Source organism: Crocuta crocuta, unplaced genomic scaffold (assembly GCF_008692635.1).
Source record: "Crocuta crocuta isolate KB4526 unplaced genomic scaffold, BGI_CrCroc_1.0 scaffold68, whole genome shotgun sequence".
Classification (NCBI taxonomy): Eukaryota; Metazoa; Chordata; class Mammalia; order Carnivora; family Hyaenidae; genus Crocuta; species Crocuta crocuta.
The window spans coordinates 1,770,455-1,791,400 of NW_027532426.1; the positions used below are offsets into that span (position 1 = coordinate 1,770,455).

At 40.3% G+C, this 20,946-nt stretch overlaps 2 protein-coding genes across 2 annotated transcripts in view; both read left to right on the forward strand.

The window, feature by feature from the left end:
* KRT27 (keratin 27) overlaps positions 1-4,263 on the forward strand; it is a 4,956-nt gene extending 693 nt beyond the window's left edge. The window contains exons 2-8 of the mRNA XM_077779223.1: positions 366-448; positions 938-1,094; positions 1,372-1,533; positions 1,619-1,744; positions 3,142-3,359; positions 3,788-3,837; positions 3,953-4,263. Of these exons, the coding sequence (XP_077635349.1) occupies positions 366-448; positions 938-1,094; positions 1,372-1,533; positions 1,619-1,744; positions 3,142-3,359; positions 3,788-3,837; positions 3,953-4,095 (939 nt within the window). The 3' untranslated portion in view covers positions 4,096-4,263. The remainder of the gene's footprint in view (positions 1-365; positions 449-937; positions 1,095-1,371; positions 1,534-1,618; positions 1,745-3,141; positions 3,360-3,787; positions 3,838-3,952) is intronic.
* Positions 4,264-11,736: 7,473 nt separating this feature from the next.
* KRT26 (keratin 26) lies at positions 11,737-17,714 on the forward strand. Its single transcript, XM_077779183.1, has 8 exons — positions 11,737-12,165; positions 12,590-12,672; positions 13,253-13,409; positions 13,532-13,693; positions 13,779-13,904; positions 14,519-14,736; positions 15,969-16,036; positions 17,560-17,714. The coding sequence occupies exons 1-8, from the start codon at positions 11,737-11,739 to the stop codon at positions 17,712-17,714; spliced, it is 1,398 nt and encodes a 465-aa protein (XP_077635309.1).
* Positions 17,715-20,946: the final 3,232 nt, after the last annotated feature.

The following is a 20,946-nucleotide window of genomic DNA, read 5'->3' on the forward strand; positions in this document are numbered from 1 at the left end:
CTCAACCGAATGAGCTCCCAGGTGCCCCAATATTAAAAGTAATTTATATTAAAATTCTAATCTTTGAACATGGCTCACCCATACCTGTATGAGGTATGCACGTTTATGCTTTTCATGATGTGAAAATATAAAAAACAACCCAATGGTTCCTGCTATATTATTTATAAGTTTTTCCATAGAAAGGATTTTTTTAATGGGTGGGGTGAAGGGTAAAAGAGGCCAGACTTAATTTCCTGTTTCCAAAAGAATCATCTTATTATTAGAGATAGAATGCCAGAAAGATTACTATAATTTCATAGGTGACTTTATTTCAAGGGAATGTGACACTTTGAGTATTTCCTCACTCTTAACTCTCCATTTATCAGATAATTTCTGTAACTACCAGTAATGCCAATATTATCCTGCAAAATGATAACGCAAGACTAACAGCTGACGACTTCAGGCTGAAGTAAGTAGAGCTGAAGAGAAACCAAAGTTTATCTCAATATTTCCTCCCTTTAATTTAGGCTATTGGAGGTCACCTCACTTGTTTCGTTTTATTCTTTGTTTTGAACCAAATGCATAGAATGACCAGCTGCGTGACATATTTTAGGAAATTAAGGAACTGATACAAATGAATGTTAAGATCATATGCAAGAGAATTTCGAGTGTTCCCATTCTCTTCCTTCAAAGAAATTTGTTCATTGCACTGCGGGTGGTCTAACGGAAGTTGTTTTTTTTTTTAATCTTGTATCTAACTTTTTTTTTTTACAAATAGTTTATTGTCAAGTTGTTTTCCATATAACACCCAGTGCTCATCCCCACAAGTGCCCTCCTCCATGCCCATCTCTAACGGAAGTTTTGAGTAGATTTTAACAGTTCGACCTCAAAGCATGGTTGGAGTTTTAGGATGACGTAACAAGTGATGGGACTGAGCAGGTATCAACTCTTTCCTAAGGTTTGAAAATGAACAGGCCTTCCACCAGAGCGTTGACGCAGATGTCAGTGGTTTGCGCAGGGTCCTGGATGAGTTGACTCTGTGCAGAACCGACCTAGAGATACAGCTAGAAACTCTGAGCGAGGAGTTGGCTTACCTCAAGAAGAACCACGAGGAGGTAGGCGCTCTGTCTCCCCCGATTCCACAATCCGCCTTGGTCCCGAAATTGCAAAATGAATTTCAGATGACGGGTGTCAGAATGTCTGACATCAATATTCCAAAAGGAACTCATCAAATTCTCCATATGGCTTAGACTGAAATGTTCTTATTCATCCGCTTCCAAAGAAACAAACTCCCCCTCCCCCCATTTTTTTTAACGCTTCTAACCTTCTGCATCCTGTCTTTCTAGTTTCTTTGAAAATATTCAGCTCCTAACATGGTTAAATTTCTTTTAGGAAATGAAGGCTCTGCAGTGCGCTGCTGGAGGGAACGTGAACGTGGAGATGAACGCGGCGCCGGGGGTGGACCTTACGGTCCTGCTGAACAACATGCGGGCCGAGTACGAAGACCTGGCCGAGCAGAACCGCAGGGACGCGGAGGCCTGGTTCCACGAGAAGGTGAAACTCCGCGGGGGCGCGCTTGCAGGGCCCTGAATGCCGATGCAAGGCAGGCTGTACCCTAACACACTGCCCCCCCTTGTAGAGCGCTTCGCTGCAGCAGCAGATTTCCGACGATGCTGGTGCCACCACCTCCGCGCGGAATGAGCTTACGGAGATGAAACGTACTCTTCAGACCCTGGAGATTGAACTTCAGTCCCTCTTAGCAATGGTTAGTAAAAGGAAAAGAAGATTTGTTTCAGAAGTTGAGGAAAAAATCAAGAGAGTGTTTCTTCCACGTGATATTACTTATTTTTGTTTTTATCCATTGATGACCGTGCTTTGAAATAAGACACCTTTGCAGTTTGCCCAGCAGAATCCTCTTTGCCTGGAGAGTATACCGAGATGCTCATAATATGAAACATTAGAAATTAGCAGGTACAGTTCTTTTGAGGTGCCCCAAAAAAGAAAAGAGTTTTTACCCTGAGTCTTCCTTCCTAAGTCAAAAGATCAAAAACCATTCTCCATGGAGTGCAAAAATACATTTGCACCCCTCCTAGCTTCCTCTTCGAGCATTCCTTTGGGCCACTTAATTAAGAGTACTTACAAGTTCGTTTTTAAGTGGCATAAACAGGATGCAAAGCAGAGGCATAAAGGTTGCCTATAAAGCTAAACAGGCATGGTAATAATAGTAACCTTTTCATTAAGGGTTTACCCAGCACTTTCCCCCACTTGAGTCCACAATAACCCTGAGGCTTGGGCAGGGCAGACTTTATAATTCATGTCATTACTTCCGAAAGAACAATCTAAGATTCAAAGAAGATAAGCAGTTTTCCCAGAGCCCCACAGTTGAATACGAAGGAACGAGAACTTTCTTTCCAGATTTCCCAGCTCCCACCTCTATACTTTTTCCACTATGGCTAGTGAACAGACCTTTAGAGTTTATCCACAAAAGAGGCATGAATGTATATAAAATTGGGACTTCGCAAAAAAAAAAAAATTCTTGCAGATGAAAGAGTAAGACACTCTTATCTTCATCCCATCTAGAATTATAGCAGGCATCCCTCTTTAGGCAAGACCCTGTATAAACCCATTTGGATTCACAAGCTGATGAGTCAAACCATTTAAAGCTTTAAAAGGTCATTCTTTCCTTTGGGTCATTTTACTTCTGGAAAGTTTATGCATTTCACTAGGGCATAGTTTTTTAATAGAAGAGCCACAATCTCCATGAGAAAAGGCTGTACATGATTAGAAACAAGGCAGCTCATTGTGGGGGAACTTTTATTCCTGGGGAATAAAATGTGGCAAATTGTGCCAGACTCACAAGCATAGACTATATTGGTGGGATTGAGGGATCTTTACACTGGGCCCTATGAAGAAACAAATTCATCTTTACTAACACTCTTGGACATGAGTGACGATCACCACCAACTGTGTCATTCTCAAACACAACAACAGTATGATATCTAATAAAGGCAACAATTAATATCGAACAAGGTTGAATCTTTGGGGGTAAATATGGTCTTTTGCATTATGTAAGAATAACTCTCTTAAATGTCTCTTAAGCGCGCTGTCTTATTCTAAAACATTGTGACATTTTCTACTAAACTATGTCTTACTGATCCACAGAAACACTCCCTGGAGTGCTCCCTGACCGAGACCGAAGGGAACTACTGCACGCAGCTCGCCCAGATCCAGGCTCAGATCGGGGCCCTGGAGGAACAGCTGCACCAGGTCCGAACCGAGACGGAGGGCCAGAAACTGGAGTACGAGCAGCTGCTCGACATCAAGGTCCACCTGGAAAAGGAAATTGACACCTATTGCCGCCTGATAGATGGAGAGGATGGGTAAGTACAGCTTCCTTTGAGAAAACATTTTAAGGTTATTAAAGATTTTTTGAAATCAGGTATAAAATATATATGACCCATATCATGTGTACATAATCCCCTTCTAGTGTTATTTAGAATCCAGATATCTTCCATCTTTTTTTGGTTAAGTTTATTTATTTTTGAGAGAGGGAGGGTGAGAGAGAGCAGGGGAGGGGCAGAGAGAGAGAAAGAGAATTCAAGCGCGCTCCACATAGCCAACCTGGAGCCCCACACAGGGCTCAAACTCATGAACAGTGAGATCATGACCTGAGCCGAAATCAAGAGCCACACTTAACAGACTGAGCCACCCAGGTGTCGCCGAGATCTCCCATCTTAGATCCTTGTTTTCCAGTTTCCTCAGCAAAATAGAGTGAAATAATTGATATAAGCTCTCTATATTTATACAGCTCTTGTGTTAAGTCAAAAGGCTACGGGGGACCAGGAAATCAGACAAAAGGTAAACAAAAGCTGTGTTGAATATTCGGTATTTACTTGTAGGTTTCAAATGATGAGTTAATTATTTCCCCTTTATGAATTTGATAAATTCTAACAATCCCTATGTGTCATTTTAGACTCATCTAAAACCGCCATGGTTAAGACAATTGTTGAAGAAATAGATCCTCGTGGCAAAGTTCTCTCATCCAGAGTTCACACTGTGGAAGAGAAATTCACCAAAACCAACAACATAAAGAGTGAACAGAGAGTGCCTTCCTGAACCCCCAAAGAAGAGCCCCTATATGAAAACACCAACCTGAAGCCAGGTTCCTAAGTAAAAGCCCTTTTATTTTTCTGCTTTTCTTCCAATGAGTTAAGACAACCTACTTTTAGAATTGTAGCGTTTCTTTGGATTTCTCTATGGTGGTGTTTCAATAAAAACTTCTTGTTGCAAGTCATCTTTCCTGGTTGTGGCCAATCTTTGCATTTTAAACATACTCCAGATGGGAGCTGAATCTTATTTTTAATTTCTTCTGTTTAATTCAGTGGCCTTCACACGTTAGGAGTAAGTTTAACAGGCCAACTGGTTGGAGTCTTTTTCACATCTCTGGAAAATTTTAGATCTTCCCCCTTCCTTCTATAAACACTTGTTACACACATTTGCTAAGTGCTGGCAATGAGAATAAAAGTTTATAAAATCTAATCCTTGAGTGCAACTTGCTCATCGAAATGGAAATAAGAAAGTGAAGAATCAAAAACATCCTTAAAATAACAACAACAACAAAAACTTTAAATGGTGATATTTAAAGGTAGAATGGAAAAGAGAGAGATGTAGGAACTAGATAGGGCAAGTGTGGAATTCCACAGCGTTTGGCCACAAAACACATCTTAACAAACTGAAACCATATCAAGTATCTTTTCTGGCTACAAGAGTATGAAACTAGAAATCAATAACAGGAGGACAATTGGGAAATTCAAAAATATGTAGAAATTAACTAACACAGTCCTGAACAACCAGTGGGTCAAAGAAGAAATCAAAAGGAAAATTTTTTAAAAGATCTTGAGGGGCACCTGGGTGGCTCAGTCGATTGGGTGTCTGACTTCAGCTCAGGTCATGATCTCATAGCTCATGGGTTCGAGCCCCGCATCGGGCTCTGTGCTGACAGCTAGCTCAGAGCCTGGAGACTGTTTTGGATTTTGTGTCTCCCTCTCTCTCTGACCCTCCCCTGCTCATACTGGCCCCCCCCTCAGAAATAAATAAAACATTAAAAAAAATTTTTTTAAACATCTTGAGACAAATGAAAATGAAAATATAACATACCAAAAACTTATGGGATGTAGCAGAAGCAGTACTTAGAGGGAACTTTCTCGGATAACCACCCATATCAAGAAAGAAGAAAGTTCACAAATAAACCATCTAACTTTACACATCAAAGACCTAGAAAAAGAAATGAAGCCTCAAGTTAGCAGAAGGAAGGAAATAATAAAAATTAGGACAGAAATAAATGAAATGGAGAGTAGAAAAGAGATAGATAAGATCAATAAGACTGAGAGTTGGCTTTTTGAAAAGATAAAAATAACAAATCTTCACCAGACCAACCAGAGAAAGAAAGAAAAAAAAAGACTGAGGAGGAGAAAACACTTCCGAACTCATTGTACAAAAGGCCAGCATTGCTCTTATACCAAAACCAGACAAAGATGCTACAGAAAAGAAAATTACAGGCCAATATCCTTGATGAACTATGATGCAAAAATTTTCAACAAAATTCTAGCAAAAAGAATCCAACAGCACATTAAAAGAATCATACACCATGATCAAATGGGATTTATCCCTGGGATGCAAGAATGATTCAACATACAGAAATTAGTAAATGTGCTATGCCACATTAACAGAAGGAAGGGTAAAAATCATGTGATCATCTCAATAGATACAGAAAAAGCATTTGACAAAACTCGACACCTTTTCATGATAAAAATGCTCAGCAAATTAGGTATAGAAAGAATGTAAGTCAACATAATAAAGGCCATGTAGGACAATACTGCAGCTAATAACATACTCAATGGTAAAAAATAAACTGAAAGCTTCTCCTCCATGTCAGGAATAAGACAAGAATGTTCAATCTTGCCACTTTTATTCAATACTGGAATTCCTAGCCAGAGCAATTAGGCAAGAAAAAGAAATAAAAGGCACCTAAATTGGAAGAGAAGAAGTAAAATTGTCTTTATTCGCAGATGACATGCACTTACATACAGAATACCCTAAAGACTTCACCAAAAAACTGTCATGACTAATGAATAAATTCAGCGAAGTGGCAGGATACAAAATCAACATAAAAAACAGTTACATTTTATACACTTAATAATAAATTATTCAAAAAGAAAATTAAGAAAACAATTCCATTTATAATAGCATCAAAATTAATAAAATGCTTAGAAATACTTAACTATGGAGATGAGGGACTTACACACAGAAAACTATAAAATGATGAAAGAAATTAAAGCACACATAACTAAATTGAAAGACATCCCATGCTCATGAACTGGAAGAATTAATAATGTTTAAATGGCCATACTACCAAAGCAATCTACAGATTTAATGCAATCCCTATCAAAATCCCAATGGCATTTTTTATCATAAACAGAAAAAGCAATCCTGGAATTCATATAGATACATGAAAGACCCTTAATAGCTAAAGCAATTTCGAGAAAGGACAAATCACACTTCCTGATTTAAAAATATATTACAAAGCTACAATAAATAAAACAGTATGGCAGACATAAAAATGTGGAGAAATTAGAACCCTTGAGCACTATTCATAGGAATGCAAACTGGTACAGTCACTCTGGAAAACAGTATGACAGATCCTCAAGAAATTAAAAATAGAATTAGCATATGATCCAGCAATTCCACTTCCAGGTGAATACCCAAAAGAATTGAAAGCAGAATCTTGAAGAGATATATGTACATCCATGTTAAGGGCAGCATCATTCATAACTAAAAATGTAGAAGCAACCCAAGTGACCATCAATGATGAATGAATAAGCAAAATGTGGTATATACATACAATGGAATATTATTCAGCCTTTAAAAGGAAGGCAGCCTTGACACATGCTCCTATATGGGTGAAATTTTGAAGTCATTATATTAAGTAAAATAAGCCAGTCACAAAAAGACAAATACTGTATGATTCCCCTTATATAAGGTACCTAGAGTAGTTGAATTCATATGGAGAAAAAGTAGAATGGTGATTGCCAGGGGCTGGGGGAGAAGACAATGGGGAGTTATTGTTTAATGGGCATGTTTAAGTTTTACAAAATGAAAACAGTAATAAAGATGGATGGTGGTTGCAAAATATTATGAATGTATTCAATACCACTGAATTGTATGCTTAAAAATGGATAAAGTAATAACTATGTTCTGTGTATTTTGCCACAATAAAAAGAATAGAGATCTCAGAAATAAATGCATGTATATATGGTCAACTTATCTTCAACAAAGGGGCCAAGGATACGTGATGGGAAAAGGATAATCTCTTCAACAAATGGCGTTGGGGGGGCACCTGGGTGGCTCAGTTGGTTAAGCATCCAACTCTGTTTCAGCTCAGGTCATGATCTTACAGTTTGTGAGTTCCAACCTTGCATCCGACTCTGTGCTGGCAGTGCAGAGCCTGCTTGGGATTCTCTTTCCCTGCCCCTCCCCACTTGTGCTGTCTCTCTGTCTCTCTCTCAAAAATAAAATAAGTAAGCTTTAAAGGCATATTTAAAAAAACAAAAAACAAAAACAAATGCTGTTGGGAAAACCGAATATCCACATGTAAAAAGGGTCCCATGAGAAAGTGGCCCCTATCACACACTATACACAAAAATCAATTCAGAATGGATTAAAGACCTAAACATAAGACCTAAAACAATAAAAGTCCTCAAACAATACATAGGAGACAAGATTGGGTGAGTTCGTGGTGATATGGCCATAGACATAGGAAAAAGCTCCTTGACATTGGTCTTGAAAAAGATTTCTTAGAAGTGACACCAAAATAAAAGGTAACAGGGGCGCCTGGGTGGCTCAGTTGGTTAAGCGTCCGACTTCAGCTCAGGTCACGATCTCACGGTTCGTGGGTTCAAGCCCCACATTGGGCTCTGTGCTGACAGCTAGCTCAGAGCCTGGAGCCTGTTTCAGATTCTGTGTCCCCCTCTCTCTCTGACCCACCCCTGTTCATGTTGTCTTTCTCTCTCTCTCTCTCTCTCTCTGTCAGAAATAAATAAAAAACATTAAAAATTTTTACAAAATAAAAGGTAACAAAACCAAAGTATATGCAGGACTTTTTTTACATAACTTCCAGGAAAGAATCAGTAATAGTGATACCCAGCACTTTAAACTCTATTCTAAGCCTCATTTTATTCTCAAAACAACGCTGAGATAGGTACTATTGTCATGTTCTTTTTGTACATAAGGAAACTGAGGCAGAGAGTGGCTGACTAACTTTCTGAAGGTCACACAGCTAATAAGTGGAGGTGCTGGAAGGCTAATCCAGGTGGTCTGGCTCAGAGCCTGTGTGCTTCACTCCAACAGAATACCAGAGTTTTGAGAACTTCATGATTCCATGAGGAATCCTCCCTCCAGCCAGGGAAGGGAGGAGAAAACTAAGCACATTCTAACACCAAACAGACTAAGGTTAAGCCATCATCTGTAAGTCCTTACAAGGACCCTGCAGAGTGGCTTCAGATAGTGTCTGATTTCATTCCTCAAGTCCACTGTGCACTTTAGAGCAGAGTAGGAATATCAAAACCAAAGAAGCCATTTTGTGGGAAGGACTGGCACACCTGAATCTGATTCTTGGGGCACCTGAGTGGCTCAGTAGGATGGAGCAGCTGACTCTTAACTTCAGTTCAGGTCATGATCCCAGGATTGTGGGATCAAGCCCCGCATTGGGCATCGGGCTCTGTGCTGTGCATGAGCCTGCCTGGGCTTCTCTCTCTTGTCCACTCTGCCGCCCCCCCTTTCTCTCCCTCTTAAAAAATAAAAATTTTTAAAAAGAATCTGATTCTCCAAAGAGCTAGGTATCTAGTAATAAAACAAACCTCATTCATGATCAAGAAAAATACTATTCCAACTTGGATAACAGAAATGTAGAATGTAAATTTTAAACAACATAAAAAGATAACGAAGCATGTTTGAAACTAAACACTGAATTTATCAGGGGCAAAATTAGCCTACAATCATTAGAGGAAGATAATGTGATGAACGTCTTTATCTTGACGTGAGCAGACATCTATCTACACTGCATAACTTAAAGTTTAATTCAATTCAATTATTTTCGAGTACCTAGAATATGCACTTGAGGAAGAAATGTATAGATAGAAATGGCCTAGAGAATTTGTTAAGTCTACCCCCCACTTCTGGAAAGGACTAAAGCATACCTAAACTTTTGTAGCAAGTATTCGTGTAGAGGAAATCTATGACTAAGAAAAGTTCAAGCGGGGACACCTGGGTACTCAGTCTGTTGGGCATCCGACTTTGGCTTGGGTCATGATCTCATGGTTTGTGAAGTTTGAGCCCCACGCCAGGCTCTGTGCTGACGGCTCAGAGCCTGGAGCCTGCTTCAGATTCTGTGTCTCCTCCTCTCTCTGCCTTTCCCATGCTCATGCTTTGTCTCTCTCTGTATCTCAATAGTAAATGAACATTAAAAAAATTTAAAAAAGAAAAAAAAAAAAGAAAAGTTCAAGGGGCCCCTGGGTGGCTCAGTTGGTTAAGCGTTTGACTTCAACTCAGGTCATGATCTCACGGTTTGTGGGTTCAAGCCCCACGTCAGGCTTTGAGCTATCAGCACTACTTCAGATTCTGTGTCTCCCTCCCTTTCTGCCCCTTCCCTGCTCATGCTCTGTCTCTCTGAAAAATGAATAAACGTTAAAAAAAAAAAAAGTAAGTCAAGAGACTTGCCTGGTGAGCAAACAGATGACAGTGTTTCCAGGAGTTAAGCATCATACATTCCTGTCCTGCTTGGATATAAAAATGCTTTGTGATCTGTGTTGCCACTTAGCTTCACAGCCAACTCATCCCCAAAATGGTTCTAATAATATATGCCTAACTCATTCTACAAAAGATAACAAGTTAATTCGTATTTATAAAGTATCTAGAGATAAGTCGATTATGTTAATAATACTTTGCAGCCTCACAATACCTCTTATCCAAGACACTAAAGACTTATAAACTATTACACTGACCCCATACTCTGTTTCTCTAGCTTTATGCATGAGACATTTGGGCAAAAGATGAAAATGGTTACCAGGTCGCAACAAAATCAATAACAAGTCTCTGAACACAAAGTGCATCCTGAATCACACACTGTTCTAAACCTGTAGCAATGGCCTGAGTTACAGTTTTATATTCTTTTACAGTATTTTGGTCAAAACAATCCATGTGTTCTATCCTGCCAGATATTCTGTATCTTTTAGGAGCAATAATCTTGGGTGTTTTTCAAAGTATCTGCAACGCACAGCCTTGAAAATTCTCATTCAGGGGGCACCTGGGTGGCTCAGTGGTTAAACATCTCGCTCTTGATTTTGGCTCAGGTAATAATCTCAGGCTCATGAGCCCAAATCCCGAATTGGGCTCTACGCTGCTGGCAGGAACCCTGCTTGGAATGTTCTCTCTCCCTCTCTCTCCGCCCCGCCCCCACTCACACTGGCATACACGCGCACGCTCTCTCTCTCAAAAATAAACATTTTTTTTAAAAAATCTCATTCGGAAAAAATTACTGTTTCTAAACAATCTAAACCCATAATCAGTAGTCAATTTGTAGCATTATAAGTTATACAGACCTGACCCTGTCTGACATATTTGTTTTATTATAATAATTTAAATAATTAACATTTACAAAATGTTTGCGCCCTTCAGACTGTCTTATAGTCACTAATTATCAGAACTGCTCAACATTCAGTGTTATTATTTTCATTTGCCTTGCAGGAAAATGGGTCACACCATATGGGATAACTTCCCATGGGCATCAAGGAAAGAGAATGAAGAGGCTACTTACTGTGACAACTAATCTTCCATCTCGAGGACCATAATTATTGGTTTTCTAGGTAGGGATGAAAACATACCTCTCCTTCATATATTTTACTCTCTATTCATCAATAGGAAGTTCGATTCTCAAAATAATTCTTAATAACTCAAAAACATAAATTCAAGTTAAAAGGCAGTAAACAATATTTGTGAGGTAGAGAAATTAACAGTTTGGAGACTCGGAAGTTTGTTGAATGCATATTCTGCTCCTGGACTCAACCAAAGAAATCTCAATACAAATAATTTTCTGCCGCTGCCACCTATTCATTAATTTTGGTCAAGTTGATAAGCAAAGTACTGCAGGATTTCTATTATTTCAGTTTTCAACTTAAAAAATCAATGTAAAAAAACTCACTACCAACAGGTCGCTATATATTGAGAGTACCTGCTATAAATAAGAAAGGAAATGTCCAGTAAAGCATGAATAATAGAAATATTCCATAATAAACATTTACAGGACAAAAACAGTAGACATTTCTCATGTGAATTATTAATTCTTTGTTGTCTATGGGGAAAAAAACACCTAGAATCTCTTCCAGAAGTCAAAAAGATGTATGGGTACTTGTATTTAATTTTGACCTTTGAAAGTATGATTTAGTATTACTCGACCTGGTACCTTTTTCATAGACCAAGATATCCTGGGGGCACCTTTCCACCTCCAGACTGGACACTATTAAAAGTCACCCAATTATGAAAAACCACAATTAGAGAGCGAGTAATATTTTATTACAGCTTGAAACAGTCAAGGTTGCAATGACCTGCAGAGTCCTATAAAAGGCCAATGGAGAGCACTGCTACGGATGGTGTACTTTTGCTTCGCTCTTTGCTGAGAAAGGGTCGCTCCGCTATACTGTCGCCATGTCTTTTCAACTTTCCAGTGGATCCAGGCGGGTCTGCTCACGAGCTGGCCCAGGGCGGCTGCCTGGTGGAGGTCTGGGTTTCGGGGCCGGGAATGCGTGCCGTGGATCTGGAGCAGGAAGCAGCATTTCTTGTACTCTTGGGAGCTTTTCTTCTAGTTCAGGTTTCTATAACGGTGGTGGGGGCTTCTCTGCTGGTTTCCTTGGCAACGAGCATGGCCTCCTTTCTGGGAATGAAAAGGTGACCATGCAAAATCTCAATGACCGCCTGGCCTGCTACCTGGACCACGTACGAGCTCTGGAGGAGGCAAACACAGATTTGGAGCAGAAAACCAAGGCCTGGTATGAGAAATACGGGCCTGGCTCTTGCCGGGGTCTAGATCATGACTACACAAGATATTTCTCAGTTATTGAAGATCTTAAAAGGCAGGTAAGATATATGGATTTGCATACTTTGATGACAGACAAAATGTAAAATGTGCTTAAAATTTTCGCATGAGGTAGAATTTGCTCACTCTCCATTCCCAGTGCTTAAATCAGTATCTGGGGGAAAAAATGTAGAATTAAAAAAAAAGTAGGCCAATAGTTTCAAAACAGATATAACTGCTTTATTGATCTTATATTTAGTTTGTATTTTTTGATCAAGAGAAATAAAAGTATCTGTGATTATAAAAGCTTCCACTTTGGCTCTTAAGCTCTGGACATTGATCATCTGAAGATAAAGCCAGATTCTTTTAATGTAGAAAAAATGATACTGAAACACATACTTGATGGGTTGAGAAGATGAAGAATCAAATTCTGGACTCTCCCCTGACTTTTGGCACTTAACATTTTGCACAATCTACCCTATTTAGGTTATTTCTGTGACCACCTGTAATGCCAGCATTGTTCTGCAAAATGACAATGCCAGACTGACTGCTGATGACTTCAGGCTGAAGTAGGTGAAATAAATACTACCATTGGAGTAAACAACAGACCCTTTGCTTTAAAAACCAACACGTTTTAATGAGATCAGACTAAATCTCTGAAGAAATTAAGTGCACCCTTATCAAAAGAGCGATCATGAATTTTAAACATTTTAATTTGATTAAGCACATTGGATGATAAAAACTCTGAAGAAAGAACTCCTCCAAAATATTCATTATAACTCAGTAGGGATTCCTTTTTTTTTTTTTAATGTTTTATTTATTTCTAGGAGAGAGAGAGAGACAGCATGAGCAGGGGATGGTCAGAGAGAGAGGGGGTCACAGACTGAAACAGGCTCCAGGCTCTGAGCTGGCAGTCAGCACAGAGCCCGACGAGGGGCTCGAACCCACGAACCGCGAGATCATGACCTAAGCGAAAGTCGGACGCTCAACCGACTAAGCCACCCAGGCACCCCAAATCAGTAGGGATTCCTATGCAGTAAGCCTCAGGATCATGAATAGAACATCCTATCCTTTGGTATACACATCGGACACATTATGCCTTGCACCTGCCTAACGTTACAATTCTCAAGCGCTTTCATAACCTTTCAGATATGAAAATGAACTTGCTCTACACCAGAGCGTAGAGGCCGACATCAACGGTCTTCACAGGGTTATGGAGGAGCTGACCCTTTGTACCACCGACCTTGAGATACAGTTGGAAACACTCAGTGAGGAACTGGCGTACCTTAAAAAAAATCATAAGGAGGTAAGGGACCCCGCAGGGTGGCTTCGGATACGATCTGACTTCAGTCCTCTGCCCGCTTCAGAGCAGAGTCGGACTACCAATCAAAATTCTCCGTTGAGTGTTAATGCTGATCCCTTTTCCAGGAAATGAATGTCCTGCAGTATGCGGCTGGGGGGGATGTGAACGTGGAAGTGAACGCAGCTCCCGGCGTGGACCTAACTGTCCTGTTGAACAACATGAGGGCCGAGTATGAGGACTTGGCTGAGCAGAACCGCAAAGATGTAGAGGCCTGGTTTGACGAAAAGGTACATCTGTGGCCAATCACAGACCACGGGCTTGGCCAGTAGACCACCGGGCCAGTCACTAACCCTTCTGATGATTATGCTACAGAGCGCCTCACTGCAACAGCAGATTTCTGATGATTCAGGAGCCGCCACCACAGCCAGAAATGAGCTGACGGAGCTGAAACGCAATCTGCAAACCTTGGAAATAGAACTTCAGTCCCTCGTGGCCATGGTTCGTAGGAGCCACCACTGGTTTGAATGCGTGTGTGTGTATGTGTGAGTAAACACACATCTAACTAACTATATACAACTAATTACATATAACCAAAAGTATAAAATGTGATAAATGTATTAAAAAATAAGAATGGTGTCCATAAAACATTACTCCTTTTTTTTAAAGTTTATTTATTTTGAGAGAGAGCACACGTACGCAAGCAGGGGAGCAGCAAGGTGAGACGGCGAGAGAGAGAAACCCAAGCAGGCTCTGCAACTGTCAGCACAGAGACCAATGTGGGGCTCGATCTCACCTACCATGAGATCATGACCTGAGCCGAAATCCAGAGTCAGACTGAGCCACCCAGGAGCTCCCCCACCCCACCCCCAGCCATAGACATGACATCTGACTCACCAATCTCAAAGTTTAAAAATTAAACTTTCTCAATGGAGATAAAATGTTTGTTTAAACACACATACACACACACACACCCACACACCTGGCTAATGCAGATTTTCAATGCAAAGGATTTTGACCTCATACAAATGCTTCTTTCCACCTTGAGAATGTCTAAAAAATGAATGTGCAGTTTATCTGTTGTCCACTCAAGCCTTGCTTTATTCTTCTTCCAGAAACATTCGTATGAATGCTCCCTGGCTGAAACCGAAGGCAATTACTGTCTCCAGCTCCAGCAGATCCAGGACCAGATTGGGGCAATGGAGGAAGAATTGCAACAGATTCGCATGGAAACAGAAGGCCAGAAGCTGGAGTACCAACGGCTTCTAGATATCAAAATATTTTTAGAAAAAGAAATAGAAACATATTGCAAATTATTAGATGGAGAAGAAAGGTAAATATTAACCTGTGGAAAAAAACAAATCTCACATCCACTGGGTTTGCTCGGTATTACGTGTGTGTCAGTACCGTATCCTAGAACTTCCTACTCTAACAATCATAGTCACCTCTGGTCTCAGGAATTTATTACTGCATCCAAGTGAAGTGAAAACAGGCAGCCATGTCTTAGCCAAATCAAATACCTACGTACATGAAGGGCGTGTATCTATAATAACAGGACATCTAAATACCGAATGTTAAACAATTCCTGTACTTCAGGGGGAAAACCGTTTTCTGTGATTTAATGGGGAAGCACATTTCCTATAACAACACACTCTACTTTATTGTTACTCACCAGTTACCACACGTGCACCCTGTCTTTGGTGGGTTATTACATTTTCATTTGTAAGATGAACAGTGACGATTTCATTGGAGAAGTGATCATAGCTTGTTAGCCAAGAGCAAAAGCCCTGGAATTGTAGCCCCAGGCGCACATGACATAACTGGGTGAGTCTGAACACATAGCTTAAACTCGTTAAATCTCAGTTTCCTTATTGGTAAGATTGTGATAACACCAAAACCACACTCTTTACTCTTGACCAAAGCGCTTCACTGTATAGGTGAAGTGCTCAGGAGAGTGGCTTGTACACAAAAAGGGACTTGGCAATCCGTGGCTATTACTAAATGCTTGCCCGTGGTCACACCAGGAGTCAGTTTCATCTCATGCATCTTCCAAGGTCAGTGTCTGTTCTCTACAATCTATTCTCATAGGAACTCATCAGTGAGGCTCCCTTCGTCAAACTAAGTGCTCATTACACTGTTTGATATTCACTTCTTTTACTACATCTTTCATGCTGTGTTCCAGATAACTTCTTACATGCATGTACTTTATTTTCAATAGTGTAAACTGCTTGTATCATCACTCTACATTTTCTATAGCAGCTAGCCCAGCGCCTTCTGCATTGTGGCACCCCAAACATGTTCACTGGCCAGGTGATTGACTGAAGGAAGTCAGAGTGAAAAATTGGAGCCCCCAGATAGGGAGACAAAAGAGAAAATAGCTGGTCACAAGGGAATTTCTTACGGTTAACATTTATTTAATTTCCTCCTTCATTACATTGAGGTCATGAGAAGCTTACTTATATGTGGAAACTAGAACACCAAAACTTTTATTCCCAATTAGTAGCTATTTATGAGCTCCCCCATGAAAGGGGGGGAAAATGCAACAATTTACTCTTCTCTTCACAGAAAAAGCAAGTCCACATGTTACAAATCAAAAGGACGTGGGCCCATACATTCCGAAAATCAAGTCAAAGGTACAAAAGATTTTTTTTACTTGGTATAAATCTTTTTGAATGCAGCAGTTTTATTAAACAAGTCACTTATTTGTAAGCCAAGTCAAATTGTTTCTAAGGTTGGGGCGCCTGGGTGGCTCAGTCGGTTAAGCCTTCGACTTTCGGTCAGGTCATGATCTCGTAGTTTGTGAGTTCAAGCCCCATGTCAGGCTCTGTGCTGACAGCTCAGAGCCTGGAGCCTGGTTTGAATGCTGTGTCTTCCCCTCCCTCTGCCCCTCCGCCATTCATGTTCTGTCTCTCAAAAATAAACATTAAAAAATTTTTTAAATGAGAAACATAAAAATTGTTTCGAAGGTTACTTCTGGCCAATAAAGGAATCAGGAGTCATTATGACTGTTCTTAATGTTTGTATTTTATACTCTTGTAGAGCAAATGTGGTCAAATTATGAAATTACCAAAATGGGGAATAAATCCCCATTTTTCTTCCCTAGAATCTATTATTTCCCCAGTTTCAGTGCTTTGGTAGAAGAGCTACTTTGTTTTGAACCACAAAAAATAGGGCACGTTGGTATTACAAAGAAGACATTACCTGCCTGACACTTCAGTTGTTCACACTCTCAAACACTCATTGTTCTTTTTTTTTAATTTTTTAATGTTTTTTATTTATTTCTGAGAGAGAGAGAGAAAGAGAGAGAGCATGAGCAGGGGAGGGTCAGAGAGAGAGGGAGACACAGAATCTGAAACAGGCTCCAGGTTCTGAGCTAGGTGTCAGCATGAGCCTGACACGGGGCTTGAACCCACAAACCGTGAGATCATGACCTGAGCTGAAGCCAGATGCCTCACCGACTGAGCCACCCAGGTGCCCCAAACACTCATTGTTCTAAAAACAGTGGCAAGTATGAGGCAGTTCTGGGTCTTGCACAGACTTCAAACACAGTATTATATCTCAGTTTACTGCAAACTTGCAAACACTATTTTTATTTTTTAAAAATTTTAATGTTTATTTTTGAGAGAGAGAGTGCGCACAAGTGGGGAAGGGGCAGAGAAAGAGGGACACAGGATCCGAAGCAGGCTCCAGGCTCTAAGCTGTCAGCACAGAGCCTGATGCGGGGCTCAAACCAACGAACCATGAGACCATGACCTGAACCGAAGTTGGATGCTTAACAAACTGAGCCACTCAGGTGCCCCACAAACACTATTTTTAAAAGCCTATGGTTATGACTAAGTACCTTTCAACCTATTAAGAATGAGTACTAAAGGGGCGCCTGGGTGGCTTAGTCGGTTAAGCGTCCGACTTTCGCTTAGGTCATGATCTCGCGGTTCGTGGGTTCGAGCCCCGCGTCGGGCTCTGTGCTGACTGCCAGCTCATATCCTGGAGCCTGTTTCAGAGTCTGTATCTCCCTCTCTCTCTGACCCTCCCCTGCTCACGCTGTCTTTCTCTCTCTCTCCTAGAAATAAATAAAAATATTTTTTAAAAAAAAGTTGCTGATGAGCAATTTTAAAAAAAAAGAATGAGTACTAAATTTGCATTTATTTTATTTTAGACTCAAAAGAAGAAATCGTCGTCAAAACAGTGGTTGAGGAGCTAGATCAACTTGGCAATGTCCTTTCCCTGAGGGTCCACTCAGTTGAAGAAAAATCCTCCAAAATAAGCAACATTACAATGGAGCAAAGAGTACCTTCTAAAGCACCAAAGTGAGAAAACAAGTTATATATTTAAAAAAAAAAAAAAAAAAAAGCCTGCCTCTGCAGAATCCCATTGACCAAATAACCCAAGGAAATCATTCATTTCTGTTCTTTAAAAATGCAAGGGCTGGAATCTGGTTTCCTTCTCTTCTTTTTCTCATGTTCTTTCCATGTAATCCTTCTGAGGAGTAGGAGAAATCTTGCTCTGTCTCAATGTTTTGTTTCTATCACAGGGGACTTTTTTTTTTCCCCATTCATTAAAAATGTTTTCTGTTGCAAATTTTTTCTGATGAATCTGGTGTTTTTGAATTTCTATGGTTGATCTTACTGTGACAGTTCTAAGGATACACTGGTAAAATTAAGTGTCTTAACACAGCCATGTTTACTTCAGTTCATGACAAGATAAGTTAGAAAGAGTACTAGCCCTAATCTCTGGTCCCAAATCTGTCCCTGATCAACTACGTGAATGAGTAGATGTCCTTGAGTTTGGGTTTCTGTGGATGGGAAGGAGAGTACCCCACTGATCATTGGGATTTGTTCACCTTTATAATGGCTAATCTGCATGCGTGATCAGTTCATTTTAGTTTGTTGAATCTGAATCTGGATGGCTGTTTTTCCATTTTGTCGTACGTTCATCTGTCTGCTCCTACCATAGTGGAGAAAGCCTGCTGGCTCAGAATGGTGGAAGAAGGGCTCAACAACAACAGCAAAGAATACATGTTCAAGGAACTAACTGACCCCACAGACTCCAGGAAAGATTCAGCACTTGGAAGAACCAAGTAGGAGAGTGGACCAGGCTGAGGGAAGATGCTGAGGGTAGGGATATTGACAGACGAATTTACCATGACATTAATGATGCATAAGCCTCAAGGTCTCTCATTAGCACAGGAAGGGCCCTAGCATTATGTTTGTATAGCCATTTTTGTAAAATTCGTGCAAAACTAAGATAATTTTAGCACTATCGGTCAAGACTGCTATCTCTTTCTACTCCAATTTCTCCTCTATCACTCTTTCCCTCTTGTCTGGGGGTGACCTATCATGTCTAAGATAGGGTGACCATACAATTTATTATCTAAATGTAGTATCTGAGGGAATGTAAAGGATGCAATTAACCAGGCATATTCCCAGACATGAACTGACTTATTGTAAGCTTATGGACATAAAGGCAGCCTAAGTCAAAGGCAGTTGAATTGAGCATAGTGGAATATGTTAATGAGGTTCTCATCATTTCCCTGGGAGGCTTCTAGGAATTTTCCCACTGCCCACCGTGTCCCTGGAGTGTCATATCATAAAGGCACAAGGTTGCAAGTTGTGATATGAACGTATCTTACAGCACACGGCAATAGAAATATGTAGACAACAGAAGAGATACAAGGTATGAAGTGCATGGGGCCAGAAGCTAGTCTATGGAGAATCTTTTAAGTCATCAGATATGTAAAACTGTAGAGAATTCATTTTCACCCATGCCTACTAAAGACAAAAATCTCCTCCTGTCAGGAATATAATGGGTAATGCAACATATTTGTCATGTTCAGTACTGCTTTATGCTCTTATACACAAGAACTTTTATAAATTTTGTTTTTTGCACAATTCCTATAAGAAATCTTCACATATGACAAGTCCATAAGTTATGAAAATTGCATTCCTCTGGGAGTGAGCACAAGACATATGGCTCTTTGTGACTCATTTTAATGCCCTCTACAGTACAGTCACCCCAGAGAACGAGTCCACGACTATGTAGACAAACTGATTCATCTTGTGGAGGTCAGCCAGGCTCCTTCTTCATAATGAGCTTGCACAATAAGCCCACTGTCAATAAGCCACTGTCAAGCCCACTGTGGCCATTATGGCAGATATGGAGGCTCTACTTCTACCCAGTGCATGAGATCCTTCTCTCTAAGGCTGGTCAAGCTACTGACCTGTCATCAGCAGACATAGAAATGGAGCCCTTGAGATGGTACCATTTTTTAAGAAAGAAAACTAACTACATGCTATCAGGATGAGTCTACTGAATTCCTTTACCCTGGAGGGAACAGCAAATTTTCCTTAACAAAAGTAACACTTCTTTCACTCAAATATAGGTTTGCCTTTCAATTTCTACAGTACCTCTGCCAGTACCACCATCTGAGGACCAAAACTGAATAAGCTTCAGACCCTCAGAACGGGCCCTAGATCTAGCTCTAGCAATTGGTTTAACGTCAGAATAGAGAAAGTAAACCTTTTTTTGGCTTTCAGAAGGATAAAACAGAGACAATTGGGGTAAGGCAAGATTTGAAGAGATAAGAGGTGAAAATTTTCCAAAACTGATGAAAGACACCAGTTCACAGATTAAAGAAGCCCTACACATTGAAATAAAATGGAATGCACATGGATCAGATCAAAGTAACGCTAAAGACAAGATAAAAAGAAATCCACAATCTTACCAATAAAGAAGCTAGGATTTAAAGAGTTTAAACCATGTGTTCAAATTTGCCCAGTGGTGTGATTTGGACCCAGGGCTACAATTCCAGGGCTGTCGTTCTTGGCTAACCAGCTATGGTCACTTCTTCGATGAAATCATCATTGTTCATTCTTTCAAACAGAATATCTTTAAAATCAGGCACATGGGGGGAAATGATTACCTTCAAATGAGTGGCAGCAAGAATGAACGCCAACTTTTCAACAGCAATAATGGAACCCAAAAGAGAGTAGAATGATACCCACAGTGTGCCAGGAGAAATCCTAAAAGGCCAGTATGTGTATGAAAAGTGTTCAACCTCCCCCTCAATCAGAGAAATGGAAGCAGACACCATTACACAACCACCATGTTGGCAAAACTTTTAAAATATTTGGCACAATTTGTGCAATCTCCTTTTGAATTGCTTCCAATTGGGGACCAGTATGAACAATGCTACTATAAATATTCAGTACAGGGGTGCCTGGGTGGCTCAGTAAGTTAGGCATCTGACTTCGGCTCAGGTCATGATCTCACGGTTCATGTGTTCGAGCCCCGCGTCGGGCTCTGTGCTGATAGCTCAGAGCCTGGAGCCTGCTTCAGATACTGTGTCTGCCTCTCCCTCTGCCCCTCTCCTGCTTGCACTCTCTCTCTCAAAAATAAACATTAAAAAGAAATTTAAAAAATAAAATAAACATTCTGTACGTGGTACCTACTACGTGTGCATGAATTTCTTTAGAGTGCAACTCACATATATAGTGTCTACAAAAGATTCGCTTCAAACATAACAAATACAGGCAGCTTGAAATTG

Bases quoted from the DNA above. Each gene is read 5' to 3' on its own strand.
- KRT26 (XM_077779183.1), top strand. From the start codon at position 11,737: ATGTCTTTTCAACTTTCCAGTGGATCCAGGCGGGTCTGCTCACGAGCT. The intron at 13,905-14,518 runs GTTCGTAGGAGC...TTCTTCTTCCAG, and splicing joins TTCAGTCCCTCGTGGCCATG to AAACATTCGTATGAATGCTC. The intron at 14,737-15,968 runs GTAAATATTAAC...TTCTCTTCACAG, and splicing joins TTATTAGATGGAGAAGAAAG to AAAAAGCAAGTCCACATGTT.